Consider the following 24,978-nt stretch of genomic DNA (forward strand, 5'->3'; position numbering starts at 1 on the left):
AATAGGATACTCATCACTTTATTTTTATTTTATTTTATTTACAACAGATAAAAAACAAAGATTATATAATAATAATAATAATAATAATAATAATAATAATAATAATTTGTTTTATTTATATACCGCTATTCCAAAGATCATAGCGGTGAACAGCAAGTAAGCTAATTTGCCCCCAACAGTCTGGGTACTCATTTTAGCGACCTCGGAAGGATGCAAGCCTGAGGGGATGTTCTCATTGGCTGATACGCCGGTTCCCAAATCAAATCCAAGGTGAGGCGTTCCTATTAGAAACCGGATTAACTCTAGAACAGTTCTAGAACAACCCGCAATCGTCCCCACTAAAAATCGAATCGTAAAGCAGTTTATAAATTTGATTCGTGTTTTCGTCATTTAACGTGGGTTAAAAAAATAGAAGGGTCGAACCTACATTTTTTCCTTGAATCGGGATAGGAATCGGAGCATTTAAATAGGAACGACAGCCTTTGAAATCGGGTTAGCTGGATGGGAGGAGTGGAGCGCGATGGGCTGGCTTGGGGGGGAGTCGCCCTTTCTGTCCCCATCCGTCTGGCTGTCGCCATTTTTGCTTCCCTCACCCCTTTGTCCGCTGTGGTCTTTCAATAAGAGATAAGGATTTTTTTTATTTTTTATTTTAATGGTTTACAGGCGCTTAATCTCTTCAGTGCTTTAAGCGCCTGAAGTCCCGGCTGCTCAAGCGCCTGCATCTGCCAAAGGACTACAAGGCTTCCCCCGGTGGATTGCAACCTCCCCTCTGTGTGGGGAGAGCCCATTTCTAACGGAGGAGAGGCAGGAAGGGAAGGCTCCTCTCGAAGAGGCATTCCCTGCCCGCTTGGGCTCTGATCTCGCCCAGGCAGGGAAGGGAAGCCTCCTCACGAGGAGGCATCTGATCTCGCCAAGGCAGGGAAGGGCTCTGATCAAATGGGGGGGGGGGGGATAGTGCCTTTCCATCTCTCTTTCTCAAACAGAATCTGCCTTCTCCTCCAACCTTGGAAAGAGAATCTTTGGTAAGAGTGCTCCCTCCCTGCTTTTCCAGCAGCCTCCCCCATTGATCTCTGGGCTCTCTGAAGGGATTCTCCCTGGCTGTCTTGGGAGACATGAAGAGGGGATGCTGTCCTGCAAAACCTATCCCCATAGTTTCTCTGGAAACAGCTTGGGCTCCCCAAATTTGCTTTGCCAGCAGCCTCCTTCATTGATCTCTGTGCTCTCTGAAGGGATTCTCCCTGGCTGTCTTGGGAGACATGAAGAGGGGATGCTGTCCTGCAAAACCCATCCCCATAGTTTCTCTGGAAACAGCTTGGGCTCCCCAAATTTGCTTTGCCAGCAGCCTCCCCCATTGATCTCTGTGCTCTCTGAAGGGATTCTCCCTGGCTGTCTTGGGAGACATGAAGAGGGGATGCTGTCCTGCAAAACCCATCCCCATAGTTTCTCTGGAAACAGCTTGGGCTCCCCAAATTTGCTTTGCCAGAAGCCTCTCCCATTGATCTCTGTGCTCTCTGAAGGGATTCTCCCTGGCTGTCTTGGGAGACATGAAGAGGGGATGCTGTCCTGCAAAACCTATCCCCATAGTTTCTCTGGAAACAGCTTGGGCTCCCAAAATTCGCTTTGCCAGAAGCCTCCCCCAGCCTGGGGTCTTTCCTCCAAGGCAGCAAAAGTGCTTTGGGCAGTTTTCTCTCCCTCAACCATCCTTCCCCACGAATAATTGCAGGACTCATAGGCACTTTAAGCGCCTCCTCATTGGTTCTTCTATAACAAACCGCAAAATTTAAAAGTGACGTAATGATGACGTTGCTTTGATTGACAGCCCCAAAATGGTGAGTGGGAACGAAATAAGGCTAAAACCGATTTATATATACACCGTTTTATTTGAATAGGAACGAAAGCGGATCACTTAAAGCGAATCAATTGGTAAATGAGAACGAAGAAAAAAAAGCGATTCGGAACGCAGGATAAGACCAGGGTTATTTTGAATTGATTTAACTGATACCGGTGTATTTTAAAGCGTTGTAAATCGCAAGTGGGAACCACCCCTGAGTTGAGCTTGGGCCCTTTTGCTGGTCTTGAACTCGCAACCTTGTGGTTTTGAGTGAATGGCTGCAGTACAGGCATTTAACCACTGCGCCACCATATATACATCTTATGTTCTATTACTTGTCTTGTCACATTGTCATAGTTCAAAGTTACACTTCCCTTAGTCTATTAACAGTAAATACTCTTGCTACTTTTGTTATATTCCATATAGTTTTGTGTAATACTATTACCATTAAGCAAATATTCTCCATTTTATGAATACAAAAGGACATATTGTTGCATTTGCATTGCAGTTTCTTGTTTACTATCTCTTAATGTTTATTATTTTGATTTTTGATTACGTCTTCCTGCTCTTTTGCCTTCTTGTCATCTTTTTTTGCAATAATTTGTTACTGGAGTCCATTCCTCTTCCGTTATCTTCTCATCTTTTTAACCAGGTGGTAAGTTTATCCATTTCTTCCATATCAGATAACCTTAAAAGCCATTCATCTACTGAAAGTATGTCTTGATTTTTCCATTTCTAAGCAATTAATATTCTGGCTGCAGTTACCATATATAAAATAATTTAACAGTATTTTTAATTGATTTGGGGATCTATCTTATTTACCATATTCAATAGATACATCTCTGGGATAAGCTCAAATTTCATTTCAAATATTTCCTGTATTGTATTATGGATTTTTTCCCCCAGTAAGCTTTTAGTTTCGGGCATTTCCACTATACATGTATCCATGAACCAAAATTGTGATTACATTTCCAACATTTGTTGGAATTGATATTAAATATTTTTGAGATTTTTAGTGGCGTTAAATACCATCTCTGTTCTAATTTCCAATAATTTTCTTTTATATCTTGGCATTTCGTAATTTTTTCCGTTACATTTCTTGCATATTCCCAGCTATTCAGGTCAATGATTCTCCCCATGTCAGTTGCCCGTTTAATCATATTTTCTGTGATGAAGTCGGATTCTTGGTTTCTCTCTACTAAGACCTTGTGTAGTCTTGCCATTTTCTTTCCTTTTGTTCTCAATAGAATGTCATCAAATTCCTGTGTGTAATTTTCAAAATTTTCCAGTTTAAATTCTATCTTGAATCTTTCCTTAAGTTCATCACTTTAGCATATTCAAGAAGTGAACCTCTACCCAAAGAAGATTTGCCTTTTAAACACAGATGGTGATGGTATTAGATCTGAGGGACCAGACACACAGCGAACACAGTCAAATTTGGCCTCCGGCTCCACCACAAGCAGCCAAAATCAGCCATAGATCACCCAAAATCATTACCAGAAGCAGTGCAATGTCACTTCCTGTCATTATTTTGGCTAACATGTAATTTCTCAAAGGGTGCATTTTCAAAGTGAGGAATTGAATGTTTGGGATTTGGAGTCTTTTGGCATGGTTTTTGGACAAAACCCCAAAATCATCCTTTAAACATTAAAACAGAATTAAACTATTTACAGTATTAAAACAATTTACCCTCAAAAGAATAAAACACCATTAAAAAGATAAAATACTCTTAAAACAGTCCCATGACAGTTTGGAATTCCCTCCTCAGGGAAGCTTGGATGGCTCCTCTTTTGTTGTCTTTTTGGTGGATGGTTAAGGCCTTTCTTTCCAGCAAGTTTTTAGATTTTTAAGAAGTGAAGGGCTTTTTATAGTATTGCAGTCTTTTTAATCTTGTAAAGAAAAATTTTACTGTTTTAATTTTGTTGTTCTTGTTTAATCCTCAATTTTGTATCTTTTTAATCGTATGTATTTTTATTATAATTTTCAGCCTTGTCCCCAGATGGCAAAAAGTGGGATATAAACAAAGGGATGGATGGAAGACACACTCTCTCCTTTGGTGCCTGGCTGTTCTGGTTGAGGCCCTATCTGAATTAGCCCACTCCAGAGCAAAATAAGGGCTTCACAGATGCATAGAGTTGGAAGAGACCCCAAAGGCCATCCAGTCCAACCCCATTCTGCCAGGCAGGAACTCTCAATCAAAGCACCCCTGACAGATGGCCATCCTGCCTCTGTATAAAAACCTCCAAAGGTGGTAATTCCACCAGCCTTTGAGAGTCTGAGGGAATGTGTTCCACTGTGGAACAGTTCTTAACAACTAATTATATGCCTGAGGGCATGGAACTGTCAAATGAAGGATTTTCAGGCCTCTCAGAGAGACTTTATGGCTGAAGGGCAGGGTATAAATGCTCTAAATCGATCAAGCAATCAATCTTGCCTGGAAAGTATTTTAAAATCAGCAGAAAGAAACTGTGATCCCTATATAGATGGAGGGTGATTGTGCCCCCAATTGTGTGGTTATTTAGGGGTAAAATAAGTTACCTTTGCTTACTAAAAATGGGAGATGCCTATAAAGTGGATCATGAAGCGAATTAAGAGGTGTCGTTCCCATTGATGCCCGAATTAGTTCCTCAGTGCCCCGGAATCGTTTCCACTGCGATTCAATTCAAAATCGAATTATATCGTATAATTCGAATTAGACGCCTATAAACCAGTTTTAAAAAATGGTAGGTTATAACGCGGGTTATTTTTGAAAGCAGGGTACAATTTGCTGTATCTGAATGGGAACGACAAGGGTGTCTGATGCAGGAACCTGGAGATGGGAGGAGCAGCATTCAAGGGGCTGGCCTGGGGGTGTCACCCTCTTTGTTCTCTTTCTGCATCGCCAGCGCCATTTTCTTGCATTCGCATAGCCTTTACCTCCCCTCTGCTCCTCATTCATAGACTGATGTGTGAGGAGAGCCATTGAACACAATTTTTAACTCTTCTTTTTTCTTTTTTCACCTCTGCCTGAGTGCCTAGGCAGCAGATGGGCTTTGCAGGACATCCCTGCTTGATCGCCCCCCAGACAGCCCAGGGAGCAGTGGGGGAGGTAAAGCGATTTTGGGGAAAGGAGGCTCCTTCCAGAGGAACTATGGGATGGGCTTTGTAGGACATCCCTGCTTGATCGCTCCCCAGACAGCCCAAGGAGCAATGGGGGAGGAAAAGCGATTCTGGGGAAAGGAGAGCCTGGACGCCCAGGGATCTGAGGGGGGATCGAGCCTTATCTTGTCTCTTCCCCAAAGATTCTCTCCCCGTTAATGAAGCCTGCTGCCTTCTCCTCCTTGATCTGATTTGCCAAGCCTCCTTCTAGTCTGGGGAGACACAACAGAAGAGCCTTGGATGCAGCCAATTTTCATTGGCTGCCCTAAAAATAAAAAAAACCCTAGACTTGTGACGTCTGAAGCCTACACACTTGATTGACAGCTTGTGGACACAAATGGGAATGGGGAGCAAGTTAATCCGCTTTAAAATAAAGAGATTTAAAATAAATGGGAATGAAAACAGGGTCTAAATGAATCGAGGTAATTTGCCCCTTTTGGTAATGGAAACGATGGAAAAAATTTGAATTATTCCCGGAACATAATCCGAATCAGAATCGCTCCAATATAATCCGTTTTATCTGCCAAGTGGGAACACCCCCTCTCAGTGGAGAAGCAAACTCTACAGGGCAGGTGCAACTTTCCAGAGGCAGGGCCAGGGCTTTCATTCAATATCAGTCCATTCGAACTGTAAGACCTTCAAGAGAGGCTCTTCTCTCTGTCCCATTGACTTTTCTGGGCCATTTGGAGGGAATAAGCAAAAGCAGGCTTCTCAGGGGCTGCTCCCAGACTTGGGAACTCCCAAACGTTTCTATTCCTTTAGGCTTTTAAAAATAGATTGGGTTGGACATTTAATGGTGTACTGTAACATTTTGTTGGGTTTGTACGGATTTTAAAAAAATTAATATTACTGGTTTTATAACTTTATAAATTGGTTTAATATTTTTAAAAAATAACCTTTATATTTATGCTTTTTATTAATTTTTTGTATAGCTTTTAATCTGCGCTATTTTTAATAAACTGAAAGTTGCTTTGAGTCCTGTTGCTGGGAAAAGGTCAAAGATATAAATGAAACAAACAAATAATAATAATAATAGCTGGGGTGGGGGGAGACTTCACACACCAATCCACTCCCACCTATACTCTGCAATGCTTCAGACTACTAAAACATTTGACAGACTTTTGGGGACTAAAGCTGAATCCACACTGCAGAAATAATTCAGTTTGACACCACTTTAACTCCCAAGGCTCCAGCCTATGGAATTCTAGGAATTGTAGTTTGTTTTGGCACCACAGCTTTCTAATGGAGAAGGCTAAATGTCTCACAGCACTACAATTCAGGGAGTTGGACTGGACGGCCCTTGCGGTCTCTTCCAACTCTATTATTCTATGATTCTATGATTCCCAGCATTCCACAGCACTGAGTTAGAAATGGTGTCAAGCTGGACTATTCCTGTAGTCTGGATGCAGCCTGTTTCATTGGGAGGAAGGGGGAAATGTATCCATAGACTGCACCATTCAAGAGGCAAGCAGAAAGGAACAATATGCTTCCCCACCTGAAAAACGACAAAGGTATAAACTCTCTTACACCACTATGCTCCTTTTGTACATGAACCAGAGAAATTTTCTCTTCATTTAGAACCACTGCCATCCCTTTTACGAAAACCTGAATCCAATGCTTGGGGGAAAATGGACTTGTTTTTCTGAGAAGTATATCATACGGAGCTTTTTGGAGATTTTCCGGCTCAGTTCTGATGTGACTGCACTTCCAACAATGTGCATTCACATCGTAACGTGAATGTGTTATCAGACGCCATTCCTTTCTATGGGAGTTCCTTGTGAGGTGCTTCCACAGTGATTCCAAAGTGACCCTTCATTTTGGTAAAACCGGAAAAAAAGTGACTTCACAGAATTCTCTTCCAGGCTCACTTCGATTGCACTGTGAAATGGTCTGATGTGGAAAACCACTCCCGATGTCACCCCCCCTTGGCCCCCTACATCCTACTCCGTCATCCCCTCCTCCTCCTTCACCCCATCTTGCCCCCTCTACCACTCTGCAATCCATCTCATCATTCACATCATCCCCTGCCTTCTCCTGCATCCTGATCCTGGCCCCAGTGACCCCCAGCAACCTATCCCATCACTCCCTGCCTTCTCCTGCATCCCAATTCTGGCCCCAGTGACCCCCAGCAAGCTATCCCATCATCCCCTGCCTTCTCCTGCATCCCGATCCTGGCCCCAGGGACCCCCAGCGACCTATCCCATCATCCTCTGCCTTCTCCTGCATCCCAATCCTGGCCCCAGAAACCCCCAGTGACGTATCCCATCATCCCGATTGCTTCTTCACCCCATGAAGGATGAGAGCTAAGGAGGGGGCAGGGAAGGAGGACAGTGTCCAGAGCCCCACTGAACATTTGAATGCTGGCTCCAGAATCATAGTCCAACCACTATAACACACTCAGGTCCCAGACCTTTTCCTGGAAACTGGATGATGCATTATATATTTCTGGTTGAGGAAAAATGCCAATTTGGGGAGGGAGACACCATGGTCAACCCTCCCTGGCAGGAGCCCTCCTTCTTTCACCCATGCGCACCACTCACCTGTCCTCAGCAGCACTTCCTTCCCATACTCCAGGTATTTCTTCAGCCACTCAATGCAGATCTCCTCCAGGTAGGCCTTGTGGCTCTGGGCAATGGCAGGTTCAGCATCCCACTTCCTCTTGGTGTTCTGGGCTGGAAGATCAGCTGCCGTCCAGGTAAGCGTATCCTTGTCAAAGCTGATGTAGTCCTTCCCATCATAGCCAAACTGCTGATACCCGCCCTTACTCCCATCTTTCCTCAGCTCACAGCCAAACATCCACTGCCAGGTGTGAAACCCTGGAAGAGACCCAGACAAGGTGAGGGGGTTGGGGGAACCCTAAGCAGCGTTGAGGGTAAGTCCCTCCCTGCCACACACCAAGCCCCACAAACAGGGTTAGGCAGGACTCCCCCCCCCCCCATTTTACCTCAGACTGAAGGAAGAGGCAGACAGAGGCCATTATACAAGCGTCCATTGTTACTCAAGAATGAAAGCAATGGGATGTTTTCTCTTATTAATCACTAACGTTTACAACTGAATCCTTAAACCCTTTAGCTCCTTTCTCTGAACATCCTTCCCTCCACTCCCTCCTTTGCCTTTCCCCTCCTGCCTCCCTCTCTGGAAAGCCTCCCCTCCATGGAGATTCAAGGGACTCTCACCAGAGCCTACAATGGACAGAAAAAAATATATGGGGGGGGGGGTAATTGGGAGATGTTTCAAAAAGAAAGAAGGCTGATTTTGCCATCTTCCTTCCTCCCAACATTCAGGACTCCCCCAGGATTACAGGCATAATCCCAATCCTTGTCTTGCCTCACCTGCCTGCTGTGAATAAGAAGAGGGGTATGGAGATATATCTCACCTTTTGGGCCAGAAGGGGTTTCCTAGGACCACCGAACAGGTGAGCTCCAAGATCAAAATCCTCCGAATCGCCTTTTACCGGGCAATGGACCACCATGATGGGAAACCTCCGCGCCACGCCATGCCACCCTTTTTCAAAAGGCTACACCGACTCTGGGAACAAGCAGGGAGCCCCAGCTGGGAAGCTAGTGAGTAGATTATTGTGCCTTATTTCAAGCTTGCTGTTCTTATACCATAAATGTTTGCAAGCTTTCTTTTCCTTGTTAAAATATGCACTCCTTCATGTGTTACGCTTCAAACACCTCTGCGCATAGGGACACATGAACTCTACTCTGGTATATTATTATTATTATTATTATTCTATGTGAAGGAAAACATAGAATCATAGAGCTGGAAGAGACCACAAGGGCCTTGATCCGGTCCAACCCCATTCTGCCTGTAAGATCCGCCAACTTTCACCAGTGATCCACAACAGCAACTTGCTTAAAAGCAGTGAAGTTTATTGAGATATAGATGAAAGTGAACAGACAGACTTTTCAGTGAAATCTGAAAGCCAAGCCTCAAACACCAAGTTAAAAGTACTCAAGCCCCCACCTTTTTTCCTCTCCCGCCTTTTCTCCTCTCCACCTTCTTCCCCCCTTTGCTTCCCAAGCTAACGATGCCTGAGAAACCAACCTGACCTTGGACAGTCTCGGCAGATGTCTCCAGCTAATTAAACAGTGCATTCCAATCCTAAGCTGCAATCCGTCCCAAGCACCCCATCCCCCTTAGCAAAGCAATGCAAAGCAGACAGAACTACAATTAAAGCAATTACCCAATATGAACAGTAACCAAGGTGAATGTGAATATTGATCAGTAATTGGCTTTGGAGTTCTGACAATCTGCCCCCCCAAAGCTCTATTTACTCATTTTAGGTTTATCAGGGTAAGCCAAATGAAACTCATGTATCAGCCGCTCAGCATTGACATGTTTAACCCCCACCCACTCAGCCATATCAACTGGGAAATGTTTCCACTGCACCAGGTATTCTAAGCCCCCTTTTACAACCCTAGAGTCCAAAATCTTCACAATTTCAAAATGTTCTTCCCCCTCAATGAGCAATGGCAGTGGAGCAGGTTCCTTCAGTTCATCTTCAGTTCTCTTCCCAGCAGGTTTCAGCAGGCTGAAATGAAATGTAGGGTTAATGTGTTTGTACATCTTAGGCAGGTCCAACTCAGCAGTCACTTCACTAACAAGTCTTTTTACAGCAAAAGGACCCACAAATTTGGGGCCTAACTTTTTACAAGGCACTCTACACTTTAAGTTCTTGGTAGACAGGAACACCCAGTCTCCCTCCTGAATGTCCCAACCAGGCTTCCTGTGCTGATCAGCAAAGCGCTTGTAGTCCAATTTGGCCTGTTTCAATGCCTCCTCAATTTTAGGCCAACTGTCCCGCAATAGCTGACTCCACTTTCCTACTGGCACCGGATCCTTTGGTTCAGGGGATAGTTGTGGGATGACCCTAGGCTCATAGCCAAACACCACTTGAAAAGGAGACATCCCAATGCTGGCATGACTAGATACATTAAAGGCCACCTCAGCATGGGGCAGCAAGTCCATCCAGTTATCTTGTAGGTAATTGACATAGCACCTTAAATAGACCTCCAGACTCCGATTAACCCTTTCCGTCTGACCGTCCATCTGGGGGTGAAAAGCAGAGCTGAACGCCAATTGCACCCCCAACTTGTCTTGCAAACACCTCCAAAATTTGGAAGTGAAGGACGATCCCCGGTCGGACAGAATCTTGTCCGGCAAACAATGGAACTTGTAGATGTTTTCAATGAAAAGGTCAGCCAGTTTGGATGCAGTGGGGACCCCTTTGCAACCCACATAGTGCACCTGTTTGGAAAACAAGTCCGTAACAACCCAAATGGTGTCTTTGCCTTTGCTTTCTGGCAAGTCAGTAATGAAGTCCATTGCAATGTGTTGCCAAGGCCTAGATGGGGTCTCCACCGGCTGCAATAGGCCACTCGGCTTGCCCGTGTGGGGTTTGGCTCTGGCACAGATTGAACACCCCTGTACATAAGCCTCCACCCCTTTACGAGCCTTGGGCCACCAGTACTTGGAGCTTAGTGTCAGCCAGGTTTTAATGAAACCCCAATGACCTGCGGCTTTGACATCATGACATAGTTCCATCACTTTAGGCCTGCAGGCCCCAGGCACATATATTTTCCCATCTTTAGTCCATACTCCTTGCTCTGAGCATTGGAGTTCAGTCTTTAGGCCTGCCAACTCCTCATCTGTTTCATATGCCTCCAAAATTTCTCTCACCATGGGGTCTAGAGCTTCCCAGCTAGATTCCTGCTCCCTTTTGGCCTGAGAGCGCGTGGTCACTCCCAGCCCCAATTGTTTGGAGGAGAACAGAGTCTGAAGTTCACTACGTTCTTGTTGTCCAGGGCCATGCATTCTGGACAACCCATCTGCCAGTACATTGTCTTTACCAGGGAAGAACTTTATTGTGAAGTTGAACTTATAGAACTCCTTTGCCCACCGCCTCTGTTTGGGGGTCAACTGCTTGGGGGTTTGTAGGGCCTCTAAGTTTCGATGATCCGTCCACACTTCGAACGGGTGTGGAGCCCCCTCCAAGAATTGCCTCCACACCTCCAAAGCCCTCTTAATGGCATAGGCCTCTTTCTCCCAGCATGGCCAACCTTTTTGGGTAGAATCAAAGCGTTTAGACAAATAGGCGCAAGGCCTCAGTTTGCCCTCGCTATCCCTTTGCATCAGCACTGCCCCCACTGCTTCATCTGAAGCATCTACTTGCACCACAAAAGGCTGCTCAGGGTCTGGGTGCTTTAACACAGGCTCTGTACTGAACAATTTCTTTAACTGCACAAAAGCCTCTGTGCACTCCCGAGTCCAGTCCACTTTAAAGGAAGGTTTCATTCAGGCTGCCTGTTCTCCAGCACTTGCAGGTTCACCAGATTCCCCCACCTTGGTTTTTAACAGATTGGTGATGGGTAATGCAATTTGAGCAAAATTGGGGATGAACTGTCTGTAAAAGTTAGCAAACCCTAGAAATCGTTGCACCTGTTTGCGGGTTTTTGGTTGCGGCCAGTTCATGACATCTTGTACTTTATGTGGGTCCATTTGTAATCCCCGGGTGGACACTCTATATCCCAAGAACTCCAAACTATCTGTGTGAAATTCACATTTAGACAGTTTAACATACAGTTTGTTCTCTAACAGCCTTTGCAACACCTTTCGCACCAGTTTCACATGGCTGGGAAGGTCCGGGGAGTAAATGAGAATGTCGTCCAAATATACCAGCACCCCTTCGTACAGCAAGTCCTGCAGCACCTCATGGATCAGCTGCATGAAACACGAAGGCCCCCCCGCAAGGCCAAATGGGAGGACTAGGTATTCAAACGCCCCCAACGGGCAATGGAATGCGGTCTTATATTCATCCCCCTCCTTAATCCTTACTCGAAAGTAAGCATCCCTTAAGTCCAATTTGGTGAAAATCTTCCCCGTGGCCAATCTGCTCAACATGTCCTTCATCAATGGAAGGGGATATTTGCTACAAGTGCTGATAGCATTCAAGTTCTTGTAATCTGTCACCAACCGCAGGGACCCATCCTTCTTTTCCCTGAAAAACACTGGCGCACCGAACGGTGAACTGGAGGGGCGGATGAACCCTCTGGCCAAATTCTTGTTAATGAACTCCTTCAATGTCACCATCTCCCTTGGAGTCATGGAGTACAGTTTGGGTTTAGGGAGTGGGGCCCCGGGGGTCAATTCAATGGCACAGTCTGTGTCTCGGTGAGGCGGCAAGAGGTCACACTCAGTTTCCTCAAACACTGCACTCAAATCCTTATAGACCTCTGGGAAACTCCCCATCTCCTGTAGCCGGTTGACTGTCGCTTTTGGGTAAGGGCCATAGACCGTCACCGCAATGGCACGGTGCGGCTCTCTCCCCATGTTCCCTGCAGGCGCCACATGCTTACTGCACCCAGGGTCGTTGAACACCAACTGCTTGGTTTTCCAATTGATGAATGGGTTGTGAAACGCCAGCCAGTCTATTCCCAACACTAAATCGCAACCCCTGGTGGGCCCAACCACAAACCGGAGGGTTTCCCAATGTCCCGAAACCTGAAGCATAAGTTTCTCAGTCTGATGACTGCTGGGTTTTCCCCCCATGACCGTCCCATCCATCTGCAGGAAAGGGATTGACTCCGGCAAAGGCTCCTGTTCAATCTGGAGCGATTGCACCAGCTTTTCGCTGATTAGACATCGGGTGCACCCCGAGTCCAGAGCTGCCAGCATTGGCTCGGTAGTCCCTTTTATTTTATGTCCCAATTTAACTTCCAAGTAATAAATGGAGATCCCTCCACTCACCAAATCCGGAATGGCCTGGTCTTGGGCCGATCCAGCTGGGCGCTCGTCCTCGGCCCCGGCCGGCTCGGCAGCCTGGCCGGCGGCCCCTTTCCCTGGGCCTCCGGAACCGCCTGGCGCCGCCTTGGGGGTCTTTTTGCCGGTGGCCCTATCCGGGCAGGTCGCAATCATGTGGCCCCTTTTCCCACATGCCAAACACAGGCCCAGTCTCATCCGGCGCTGCTTCTCCACCTCCGCCGAAGTCTGGGGTCTGCCTTCTCGGCCCGGGGTCGCGGCCACCTTCCCTTGTTGGAAAGCTGCTCGCTGCTTGGCAAGCCGAATCCGCTCCCTGGTGGCCTCCGCCTCGCCGGCACAACGAATCCACTCTTGTAGGCCCGCAGGCGTTTCTCTCATCAGGATCCACTCTAGCAGGTCTGCGCGGAGGCCATCCTGGAACTGGCGGGTCATCATCGCGTCCGGATAATCCGGAATGTTTGCAGCCACGCTCCGGAACTCCAACACGTATTCTGCCACGGATCGACTTCCCTGCTGCAGGGTGGCGAACTTGGCCTTTGCCCGATCCACGCGGAACGGGTCCTCGAACCGGGCTCGGAGTGCTGTCATGAAGGCGTCCAGGGACCGCAGCTCGGGTGCCCCACAATCATACAGCTGCACTAGCCACTGAGCCGCTTGGCCCTCCAGTCGGCCAGCCACGCATCTCACCTTCTCGGCTTCGTCCGGGAAGTAGTCCCCTCGAGCCCGCATGTGCCCCGCCACCTGCGCGAGGAAGAATGGGAGCTGTTCCGGGTCCCCGTTGAACTTGGCCTCCAGCTTGCCCGCCAACAGCTCGCGCAGCACCTCTGCTTCTCCCCGACGAATTCGTGAGGTTCCCCCCACTCCTCTCCGACGAGAGGGCGGCCTTGAGCTCTGGTCATCCTCATCCTCCATCTCCGAGTCGACGTCCTCCTCCAGGTCCACTGGACGGGCAGCCCGGGCGGCGGCGAGTGCGGGTGCCTTTCGGGCTTCCTGCCCCGGTTTCTTCCCTTCCTTGGGCATCAGGGTGGCCATCATCTCCTTCAGTTGACGGATGTCGTCCTTGACACCTGCCACCTCCTCCAATAGGTCCTCAGGTCCGGGGCTCTGCAACATAGCTTCCCCCAGTCCTTGGTTCCACGCCGTCAGTCTGCCAGCCCGGCGCCGGTGTCTCCCGGTCCCCGCTGGCAGGTACCACCAGTCCTCTGGTTGGTCCTCTGAGCTGGTCCCTGTCTTGGGCCTTGCTCCCTGGCGTTCCTTGACGCCGCTCTTTCCCTCGGTCCCGAGGGCCCCGGTGTCTTCCACCACCTCGATCTCCAGATCGGATGGTTCAACCTGCACCTTCACTTCAGTCATAATGACAAGTAGATTACAGTAGATTTCACTGACTGTAAGATCCGCCAACTTTCACCAGTGATCCACAACAGCAACTTGCTTAAAAGCAGTGAAGTTTATTGAGATATAGATGAAAGTGAACAGACAGACTTTTCAGTGAAATCTGAAAGCCAAGCCTCAAACACCAAGTTAAAAGTACTCAAGCCCCCACCTTTTTTCCTCTCCCGCCTTTTCTCCTCTCCACCTTCTTCCCCCCTTTGCTTCCCAAGCTAACGATGCCTGAGAAACCAACCTGACCTTGGACAGTCTCGGCAGATGTCTCCAGCTAATTAAACAGTGCATTCCAATCCTAAGCTGCAATCCGTCCCAAGCACCCCATCCCCCTTAGCAAAGCAATGCAAAGCAGACAGAACTACAATTAAAGCAATTACCCAATATGAACAGTAACCAAGGTGAATGTGAATATTGATCAGTAATTGGCTTTGGAGTTCTGACACTGCCATGCAGGAACTCCCAATTATTATTAGCTTTCTGATTTTTTTACTTAAATATTTATATAAATTTGTATATTTGTATAGCTTTTGATTTGTTTTTTGTTTGAGGAGTTGGATAGTAGAGTAGCATTATAGTCCATTAAATGTTTCTTAGGTGTATTATGTTTGTGTATTGGTGTGTCTTATTGTTTTGTTTGCTTCTCTGTTACCTGTGCTTGAGACACTGACTGTACATTTTTAACTTTAGGAGTTATCAATAAAAATATTTTGAGAGAGAGAGAGAGGGCACCCTGAGTAATAAGACAGGCAAGAGGCCTTGCTCCCCTTAGGCCTTCTTATTCTCTCAGCTGCTGCAACTGACATTTTCCACCCCATGAAGTAGAAATTGGTCCAGTGTGATAAATGGAGGCCTCTCATTTATCACAAGTGTCCCCAATGTATCCCAATGTTTAGCACACACACAACACACACATTCCCATGTTTGTTGTTGTTGTTGTTGTTCTGTGGCCTTCAAGTTCTTTCTGACTTATGACAGCCCTAAGGCAGAATCATCCTGGAGTTTCCTTGGCAATATTTGTTCAGCGTGTATTTACACTGATATGTTTATAGCTTTTATTTTGTCATGTCCTCCATTTTCCCCCCCTTGAATGCCCTACATTTTGTGGTGCCTCGTCCTCCTTTTTGGAGAGGCCATCTGGCCACCCTAGGCATGTATCTTTAGTGGCCGTGTGGAGAGGGCATTTCAGCAGGTGTTGCTTGTTAACTGGTTGTGGTAAGAAGTAACACCTGCAAGCCACTTTGATTGTTTCTTACAAATAAGCGGGATAGAAATAAAAGTTTTATTTATTATTTTATTTATTATTTATCTTTTCTGCGGAGTCTAAGGTTTCTGGAGAAGAGGGCATTTATCATAGAATCATGGAGTTGGAAAAGACCGCAAGAACCATCCAATCCAACCCTCTGCCATGCAGGAAATCCAGTCCAACTCCATTCTGCCATGCAGGAACTCTCAATCAAAGCATCCCTGACAGATGGCTATCCAGTCTTTGTTTAAAGACCTCCAAGGAAGGAGTCTCCACCACACTCTGAGGGAATGTGTTCCATTGCCGAACAGCCCTTACTGTCAGGAGGTTCCTCCTAATGTTGAAGTGTTGATAACAAAGGGGCTTGGAGGCCTATCATTCAGATGACTGCCGTAAGTCGACTGGATGGCAATAAACAACAAAGACATTAAATCATCAAATGCATCTGAGGAAGTAGACTGAAGTCTAGGAAAACTCATTTCTTTCAGTTAGTCTCAAAAGTGGTACAAGATCTCTCTTTATACAGAATCATTAAAGATCCAATAGCCTCCTCTACTCTGGTATACAATTTCTCTCAAATACCTGGATATCTGGGTCCTCCTCCAAAGTATGTTGTACTTTGGACACATCATGAGAAAGCATAAATCATTGGAATAATCTCTAATCATAGAATCATAGAATGCTAGGAAAGGTAGAGAGAAGTAGAAAGAGAGGAAAGCCGCATGCAAAATGGATGGACTCTATTAAAGAGATCACTTTGAGTATGAGTTTGCAGGAGTTGAGCAGTGTGATGGAGGTCAGAGGGTCTTGGAGATGTCTCACCTTCAGGTTCACCATGGGTCAAGATCAACTGGAGGGCAGTTAACAACAAAAATCTATGTTTAGTCCTACATAAAGTGGGTCCTTGATATCCACTGAAGTTTGGTTCTAGGGTCCCCAGTGGATACCAAAATATGTGGATGCTCAAGTCCCATTAAATATAATGTCGTAGTAAAATGGTCTCCCTTGTATAAACGGGCAAAATCAAGGTTTGCCTATGGGAATTTGTATATTTTAAAAGAATTTTCAAGTTGTGGATACCAGAATCCGTGGATAACGAGGGCTGACTATACTTTTCTAGTTGTTTGTTAAAGTCCATCATTCTTGTTTTCTTTTAAAACATTTATACAGGACTGCCACATGGAATGAACTATACCCTAATCATTTTCTTCATTTCAATTTATTGTTTTTGTGCTTTTCCATGGTATGAGGAGGCCTGATGGCACAGTGGTTAAATGCCTGTACTGCAGCTACTCACTCACAAACCATATGGTTGCGAGTTCAATACCAGTCAGGGCTCAAGCTTGACTCAGGCTTGCATCCTTCTGAGGAGGTCACTAAAATGAGTACCCAGATTGTTGGGGGCAATTAGCTTGTACTTTGTAAACCACTTAGGGAGTGCTTAAGTGCACTGATAAGCGGTATAGAAATGTACTTGCTATTGCTCTGCTCTGCTTCTTTGGATTGTAAACACTACAGTGCAATCGGAATCATATTTACTGCATGGGGTTTACTGTTCTTTTTGGAAAGTTCAGTAGCATGCCACCCCACCCCATGTTGGCATGTAGTGACCAAATATATTTCATCTGCAGTGCGACGGGGCTTTGCATGTGAATGGGATATCAAGGCGGAAGCAGAACAGGCTGCAGAGGAACTTTCGGGCAGCTCAGGTAATTGTTTCTTTTTTAAAAAAACCTTACAGATCTGAGCCATGATCCCCAGCAGGTCCCTCCGTGGAGAAAGGCAGGATATAAAATAAATAAATAAATAATGCAAATCATACGTTATTTCAACTCTGTGCTGTTTCTATGGAATGGGATAGCTTACCTCCCAATAGATGAAAGCTGGTGAAACACCTTCACAGTGTGATCAAGATGGCAGAAGTTGGTAATGAGGAAGAGCATCAAAGCTAGAAGAAGCTGCAGCATGTTGCTTTTGTCTGACTCTACTGGGAATAGCAAGATTTTGTTCTTTTTTCCCTGCGTGGGTGAATTGATTGCAAATTGCTTTTGCACTGCAACCTAAGTAAGCTGAAAACAAAGGGGGAAAGTGGGAGGAAGAGAAAGAAACTGGAAAATTTTTAAAGCAGCTGAAAAAGTGGAATGACATTATTATTATTAATTATTATTATTAAACTTTATTTCTATAGCGCTGTAATTATACACAGCGCTGTACAAAGTCGGTAAAATTAGGAGTAAATAAAAGCCTGCCCAGGGCGTACATTCTAAGATAATAACAATTAAAAGAGGAATAGATAAAATTACCATATAAAAAGGAAAAAACAGACTAACAACATCAAATATCAAACAAATCACATCACATCAAATATTGTCAGACAGCCAGATGACAATCACAAATTCCCTGAGAACGCTTCCCTAAACAATATGGTTTTCAGCTCAGCTTTAAAGCTGGTTAGGGAAGTGATGAGCCGTGCATGCAGAGGAAGAAGGTTCCAGGAATGAGGGGCAGCTAGAGAGAAGGGACGGATCCGGGACGGGGCAGAGGAGATCCTGGGTTGAGAGAGGAGATTTTGGCTACCAGAGCGGAGAGTGCGAGTAGGGATGTAGGGAGAGAGAAGATCAGTCAAATAAAGAGGGGCCAGCCCATGCAGGGCTTTAAAGGTGAGTAGCAAAAGTTTGTACCTGATGCGGAAAGGAAGAGGGAGCCAGTGAAGGGAAGACAACAGAGGGGAGACATGATCATAACGGCGAGCGAGTGAAATAATGCGTGCAGCTGAATGCTGAACAGAAATTAATGGGTGGAGATGAGAGAGAGGAAGCCCTGCCAGGAGGAGGTTACAGTAGTCTAATCGTGAGACCACTAGGGCATGGACCAGTGTCTTTGCGGTAGAAGCTGAGAGATATGGGCGGATTTTGGCGATATTATAGAGAAAAAATCTACAGACTTTGGCTGGAGTCTGGATCTGAGGGATAAATGACAAAGAGGAGTCAAAGATGAAACCGAGACTGCGGGCTTCCTGGACCGGCTGGATCGAGATGTTATTGACGGAAATAGAAAAGGAATAGTGAAGGGTGGGCTTAGGAGGGAAAACAAGAAGCTCAGTCTTGGACATATTGAGCTTCAAACGCCGATGGTGCATCCAGTGGGAGACAGCTGTTAAACAGGATGACACTTGCTGCTCTAGCTCTGGTGAGAGATTAGGGGTGGAAAGGTACAGCTGGGTATCAGAGGATTAATCAATAGTCATTGTCAAATCTGGAATGAAGAGAGGAGTTGACAAGCCTTGTTGGAGCCAGGCAATCCCAGCTGAGGGAATGCTGTAAAGGGGGAACCTAGAGATCATCTAGTTCAACCCCTTCTGCCATGTTGGAAGGAGCCCATTGCTTTCTTCTGAGGCTGAGAGCATATAACCTGCCCAAGGTCACCATGTGGGTTTCTACAACTGAGTGGGAGGCCAGGGTTCAAATCTCAGCTCAGCCATGTAAACCCACTGGGTAAGCTTGGGCAGGTCACATTCTCTGTGCCTCAGAGGAAGGCAATGGCAAAACTAATGTTCTGAATCCTTCTTGCCAAGAAAACTCTATGATAGGTTTCTCTTAGGATGGCATTGGGGCTCATTCCCACTATAATTTAAAGCAAACCGGGTTCCTTCGTTCCCACTGGGAATCGAATTTGATCCTTATTTGATTGATTTCTGTGGTGAATAAGCGGGGCAAAGGGGAAAAATCAGGGTTTTCTCATTTGGCAGTTCTTTCAATTCATTCTGTGGGGAGGGACAAATGGCAGATGAATGCTGCCTTTTTTGTTTTTGTTTTGCTTTTTTTAAAAATAAATAAAATAAAACTAATCAAAAAATCGATAGATTGGTCAAGCAGCTACTTGTCATGGCAGGTAGTTACTTGACCCATCTATCGATTTTTCGATAGATTTTATTTTTTCCAAATAAATGTGTCCCCTGTAATCCTCCTCCTGAGTCCCCCGACCTTGCCTCTGTGCCCACTGCCTTTGGCTCTGCCCCCGCTGGCCTTGGCTCTCTCCCCCACCTGTCACCTCACCCCATGTTGGCATGTAGTGACCAAATATATTTCCTCTGCAGTGCAACGGGACTCTGTATGTGAATTGTATGTCAAGGCGAAACCAGAAGAGGCTGCAGAGGAACTGGCGGGCAGCTTAGGTAATTGTTTCAAGCCTCCCCTCCCCTACAAATCTGAACATGAACACCATGAGCCATGACCTCCAGCAGGTCCTTCTGTGGAGAAAGGCGGGATATAAATTAAATAAATAAGTAAATAATGCAAATGCAAATAATATGTTATTTCAACCCTGTTTGCTGGTTCAGAGGAACCCTCATATGGATCGCCCCCAGAACAAGCAGGACCACCAGCAACAGAAACAGCAGCAGAGGAGAGTGATGGTAAGTTTACCAACATTGATGTTGCTCCTCAGGAATACTGCTGTCTTCTACCGGGTGGAGATTAGTTTATCAGGAGCAGTAAAGCACCCTTTTCCCTGCACCTGTTACAGAGGGCGATGCAGTGCCACCTTTCTCAGGAGTGGCAAGACAGGGGACGTTATCAGATGAGGCAAAATTGGAAGTTCGATGTGGTCCCAATGCAAGGTCATCCAGGGTTCAGGGACAGCTGCTTTTCACATGACGCTGCAGCCAATCTGAAGAGAATCCAGGGTGAATGTGAAGTCAATCTGGAAATAAGTAAATTCGCAAAACTAACGGATTTACGTGTCCCTTTTCCTTGTGAATTGGCTGCTCTCATGTAATGGCTGCTGTGTGATAATGCAAGGCTCCAGATGCGTCCGCTTTCCTGATTTCGCAAGCTGCCTTGCTGTCCCTGGGAGAGACTTCGTAAAGGGATACACACAGACTTCCCTCATCGCCCCGTTCTCTCCTCCTCTAATGGAGCCTCTAATGAAGGGCAGAGCTGCTGATAGGAGAAGAAGGTAGAGGGAGGACGTTTTGGAGGGGGAAATGGAGGCCATGACCTCAAAAAGGAGGGCATCTGGGAGGCTCAGCCCTCACTGGAACCAGGCAAGTTTATGACAGAGAGAGAGAGAGAGATGACAGAGATAGCAAGTGGATAGATAGATGGATGGATGGATAGATAGATAAATGACACACACACAGAGATGACAGAGATAGGTAAGTAGATAGATAGATAGATAGATAGATAGATAGATAGATAGATAGATCATAGAGATAGGCGCTCTCTAGACGGGCCCATAGAGGCGCCATCGTCATGTGCGAGGGGTGGCGCTTTTAGACGCCCCTCGCACGTGACGAGGGTGTCAAAATGGTGGTGCCCTATACACATGGGCGCCACCATTTTGATTTGATGGACGCCTAGTGTCTGCACGTCTCGGCGCCCTTGTGATGCCGCAAGTGCGCCATTGACGCCTTGCAGCGTCACAACCGCACCGGAAAAAGAAGCCGCTTTTTGTGGCTTCTTTTTGCTGCGCGGGGGAGCCGCGCAGTTTATCTGCTGCAGCTCCCTCGCGCAGCAAACAAGGGCGGCAGCAGACCACCCTTTTGGGCGGTCTGTAAAGCACCATAGATAGGTAAGTGGATGGATGGATGGATGACAGAGATAGATAGGTATGGTAGGTGGATAGATAGATAGATAGATAGATAGATAGATAGATAGATAGATAGATGACACACAGAGAGAGAGAGATGGATGACAGACAGACAGAGATGGATGGATGTATGACAGACAGGAACCCTGCACGGTCATGAAACCCACTGGGTGATCTTGAGAAAGCCACTCTCTCTCAGCCTCAGAGGAAATAGGATTCACATGACTCTTGTGTGTATGTGTGTGTCTTTGTGGTTTTACGGAATTTGTCTGCCTTCCTCTGACACAGCTTTGGGGGCAAAGAGGCTTCCCACCCTGGTTTCCCCTTCCTCCCTGCGGCATGTGGGGCGGGCACTTGTGGAAGTGACAGTTTGGAGCACGCTCGGAAAAGATATTTCTAAGCAAGCAATGGGGATTTGTCCTTACCCATCTGATAGTCAAATTCGAATCTAACCCTAAATAATATGCCTTTAACCCTTTGTTGCGCTCTTGTGTGTGATAAGCATTAGCAAATGGGCTTGCTTTTCTGGAATGACTGCACTTTAACTATTTTTGGGATGACAGCACATAGGTCAACGTGTGATAACATCCAGGACAAACCAGCACTCCCAGAACAACCAATACCTGCACCCGATGCTGCAAGAGGAGAATTAGGAGCATTGCTGCAGACACTGTGTAATGTTTGTAAGTATTTGGGCTGTGCAATATGCACTTATGTCCCTTTTAAGCAGTCTAGAGGAAATTAGATATAAAATTCCATAGTACTAACTTATAAATTTCAAATCTTGCTATATAAATTATAGACCTTTAAGAGGTTGTACTTGCAAAGTGAAAGTATACACAGTGCACAAAGATGGTACATACCCCAGTGCCCAACAGAAGTGACCAGGAGTATCCCATTTGGGTGGGCCATGGCAGGCTATGTTGGGCGTGGGCAGAATTTCTAAGATTCAAAATAAGAAATGTCAGCATTCATAATGGAAAAAGTCATAGTATTATTGAAACTGATTATTACATAGCACATTGAAGGATAAATCTTTCCTTTATTCTTTCCCCATGCAGTGGAGGTTCTAGTGCAGAAGGTGGAGCATTTTGACTCTGTAGTGGATCGTTTTGACCGTCACATATCAACATTGGAGACCAGTGTTGATCGCATCTCCATGTGAAGGCTCGCCTACAAGCAAGGAGGTTGCCATCATAGAGAGACTGTTTGATGGGAGGGAATGGGTGCAACCATTGTGTGTGTGTGCGTGTGCGTGCATGTTGTTGTCAATGTGCCCCCTTTTATTTTTACCACCAAGCTGTGACGTAACACTCAGTGGTTTTGTTTTACACTTAATGTCTTGTGTCCTTTTGTTCTTATTTTCTCCAGTGGCCTGTGCTGCAACAAGCACCAGTTGATTTTATTTGCTGTTAATTTCAGGTCTCCCAGTGCACTGTTACTGTCTTGTTCCCCCTGGAGTATGTGTGTGTGAGAGTCTTATATGAAAAATGTCTTAAAATATGTTTTTATTTAAAAGTTATATTTTCATTGATACTTTAACATGTCTCTGTGGTCCCTTTGTTAATTTCTGTTTTGGGCAGGAATGAGGGAGGTGGAGAGGCGCGAGGAAGGAAGGTGGGTGAGGATGCAGGAAAAAGACAGCAATACCCCATTCTCATGAAGCAGCAGCAACTACACAAGAGGAAGGATGGAGGAAGGGAAGGGGAGGGGAGGGGAGGGAAGGGGAGGAAAGGGGAGAGGATGAAAGACCAGGAATGGGGAACAATATGAGAAGAAAGAAGTGGACCAGAAGGAAACCACCCTTTGGAAGTGGCTCTTGGTGCAGCAACAACAACACAACAGAAAGGTGGCGAGAAAGAAGGGAATGAAGTGAGGGAGCCAATTATGGTGAAAGAAAAGTTCGACATAGTTGTGTATGAAAATTGTACCATTGCCATACAGTGGCTTTACTCTGCAGTTATATAACTCGATAGTATAAAAGCAAATGTATTCTTGGTAACATTTGCAGGCCTTGCCTGCTTGGTATCTTGAGCTAGGACTTGGAGACCTGACATGAGGGGGGCACTTGCAATTTCAGAGAGCAGGGAAAAGAAATGTTAGCATGAGTCGTGTATATGGATCTATCATCTTTGTACCACAGACATGTGAAGGGTTGGAAGGGTTAATATTGTTGAATGTTGGAATTAGATACCACTGATCAGTTGTTTCCAAATTGTTGCAGCACCTTCTAGGTTTTTCGGGCTATGAAACTGTGTTCTAGAAGAGTTTATTTGACATTTCGCCATGGAAGAGAGTGGGGTATATATACTGTTGGTTAAGAGGAGGTCTTGATTTGGGTGTTTTTCAGGACTGGTAGCCAAACTTTGGGCCGATACAGGTGGCCCGAAAGGGGAGGGTCTCTGCCGCTCCTTTCCGCACCGGATTGGGGCCAGGGCAGCCTCGCTAGCAGCCCCTGCAGCCCCAATCCGGTGCTTTTCCAGGTCACAAAGAAGCGGAAAAATGCTGCTTCCCCATGGCCTGGAAAAGGGGTGTCCTTGGGGCTTCATGCCCCCAGACACCCCGACAAGTGCAGACATGGGAGAAAGGGGCTGCCCGGCCCCTTTCTCCCTGGCTTTGTTCCTGCGGCCATCCCGCAGGAACGAAACACGCACCTAAAAGGAACTCTGTTTTGGAGCTCCTTTTTGCGCTACAAACACCCTCCAGCGGTGCAGTGATGTCACACACGCCCCATCCGTGTGGAGGCAGCACTTGCGTGATGCCATTGTCCTGCGCTGTGTATGGATGGCTCACCTTCAAAATGGTGCCATCCAGACGAACTATGGCTGGGGAGTGTGCGGTTGCTGCACACTCCCCAGCCCTAGTTTTGGCATGAGGGCGGCACTTCTGTGCTGTCTGTATCGGGCCCAAGTTTACTTTAAGCGTTTCTTCTTTCCTGTTAAAATTGTTCAGGTGTTTATGGATTTTAATGGCTTCCCTGTGCATTCTCACCCAACAGCTATCAGGTCAAAACCCACAGGGAAGCCATTGAAATCCACAAACACCTGGGGAATTTCAACAGGAAAGAAGAAACCCTGGCTTAAAGTAAAGAAGTTTGGCTACAAGTCCTGAAAAGCACCAGAAATTCCTAGAGAGGACATATTAATGAAAATCAGAAAATAATCAAATCCACAAAAATCAAAACCGCAAATGTGGAGGGCCAACTCTATTGTCATTGCATAGAAGCAGAAAGGACTCCACAGCGCTGTCAATTCCATGAAAATCCATCAGGAGAGATCAAGAAAATGTCCAAACATCATAGATGCAGACCATCTAAGGAGTTTCCCCACCATTGCAGAGATCAAGTACAGGGCTTGGGAAAGTCATTTTTGAACTTCTATTCCCAGAATCCACCAGCCAGCATAACAAAAAAAACCCAATGCCTCTAAGCTCTGGACCCCCCCACCCCTGCAAACAAATCCGCTGTTGATGTTCATGGAGATCCTAGCAATCATGGCCACTATATAACTCTGAACATGAGGACTGTCCGACCCTCGTATTCCCCATCACTGTGTACAGATATGAAGGTTGGACAGTGAAGAAAGCCAATAAAAGGAAAATTAACTAATTTGAGATGTAATCAAAGCCATAGCCATGTTAGTCTGGAAAATCAGTATGCTAAGGAATCTTGCAGCAACTTTGAGACTAACTGAAAGAAATGAGTTTATCACATGAAGAAGATCAGGAGTTTATCCTGTGAATATCCCAGAAAAATAGCATAATTACACGAAATGATTTCACATGACGTTGCACAAAACCTGCCGTTAAAGTGGCCATAAAGAAGAATTAACATGCATCTTTTTACTTTCGGGATTTCAGCAACAATGCATTTCCGATATCACTTGCGTATGATAATCATTTCCGCAATTACTTGCCATTTTTGCTTTATTTGCAAGATGCTTTAAATGCGCTTTAATGCCAAAATAAGCCCCAGTGTGATAAACTCCATGGCAGTTGTAGCATGAGCATTTGTAGACTTGAGCCTGTT

The 24,978-nt window shown here is 45.9% G+C and overlaps 2 protein-coding genes across 4 annotated transcripts in view; one reads left to right on the plus strand and one right to left on the minus strand.

The window, feature by feature from the left end:
• Positions 1–7,895, minus strand: part of LOC149320504 (major histocompatibility complex class I-related protein 1-like) — a 22,413-nt gene extending 14,518 nt beyond the window's left edge. For all 3 annotated transcript variants that reach the window (XM_089502380.1, XM_089502387.1, XM_089502375.1), the window contains exon 1: positions 7,510–7,895. In XM_089502380.1, the coding sequence (XP_089358506.1) occupies positions 7,510–7,765 (256 nt within the window). In that variant the 5' untranslated portion in view covers positions 7,766–7,895. The remainder of the gene's footprint in view (positions 1–7,509) is intronic.
• A 439-nt stretch (positions 7,896–8,334) lies between these two features.
• Positions 8,335–22,493, plus strand: LOC149320505 (uncharacterized). Its single transcript, XM_089502515.1, has 6 exons — positions 8,335–8,532; positions 16,994–17,071; positions 19,459–19,536; positions 19,702–19,776; positions 21,515–21,634; positions 22,013–22,493. Exons 1-6 carry the CDS (start codon positions 8,430–8,432, stop codon positions 22,114–22,116), a joined length of 558 nt encoding a protein of 185 aa, XP_089358641.1. The 5' UTR covers positions 8,335–8,429; the 3' UTR covers positions 22,117–22,493.
• Positions 22,494–24,978: the final 2,485 nt, after the last annotated feature.

Source organism: Sceloporus occidentalis, unplaced genomic scaffold (assembly GCF_023333645.1).
Source record: "Sceloporus occidentalis isolate IW3139 unplaced genomic scaffold, rSceOcc1.0.p SCAF_1, whole genome shotgun sequence".
NCBI classification, from domain to species: domain Eukaryota; kingdom Metazoa; phylum Chordata; class Lepidosauria; order Squamata; family Phrynosomatidae; genus Sceloporus; species Sceloporus occidentalis.

Coding starts and splice junctions, on each gene's coding strand:
- LOC149320505 (XM_089502515.1), top strand. CDS start 8,430: ATGGACCACCATGATGGGAAACCTCCGCGCCACGCCATGCCACCCTTT. Junction 17,072..19,458: donor GGAACTTTCGGGCAGCTCAG/GTAATTGTTTCT, acceptor TTTCCTCTGCAG/TGCAACGGGACTCTGTATGT. Junction 19,537..19,701: donor GGAACTGGCGGGCAGCTTAG/GTAATTGTTTCA, acceptor TTGCTGGTTCAG/AGGAACCCTCATATGGATCG.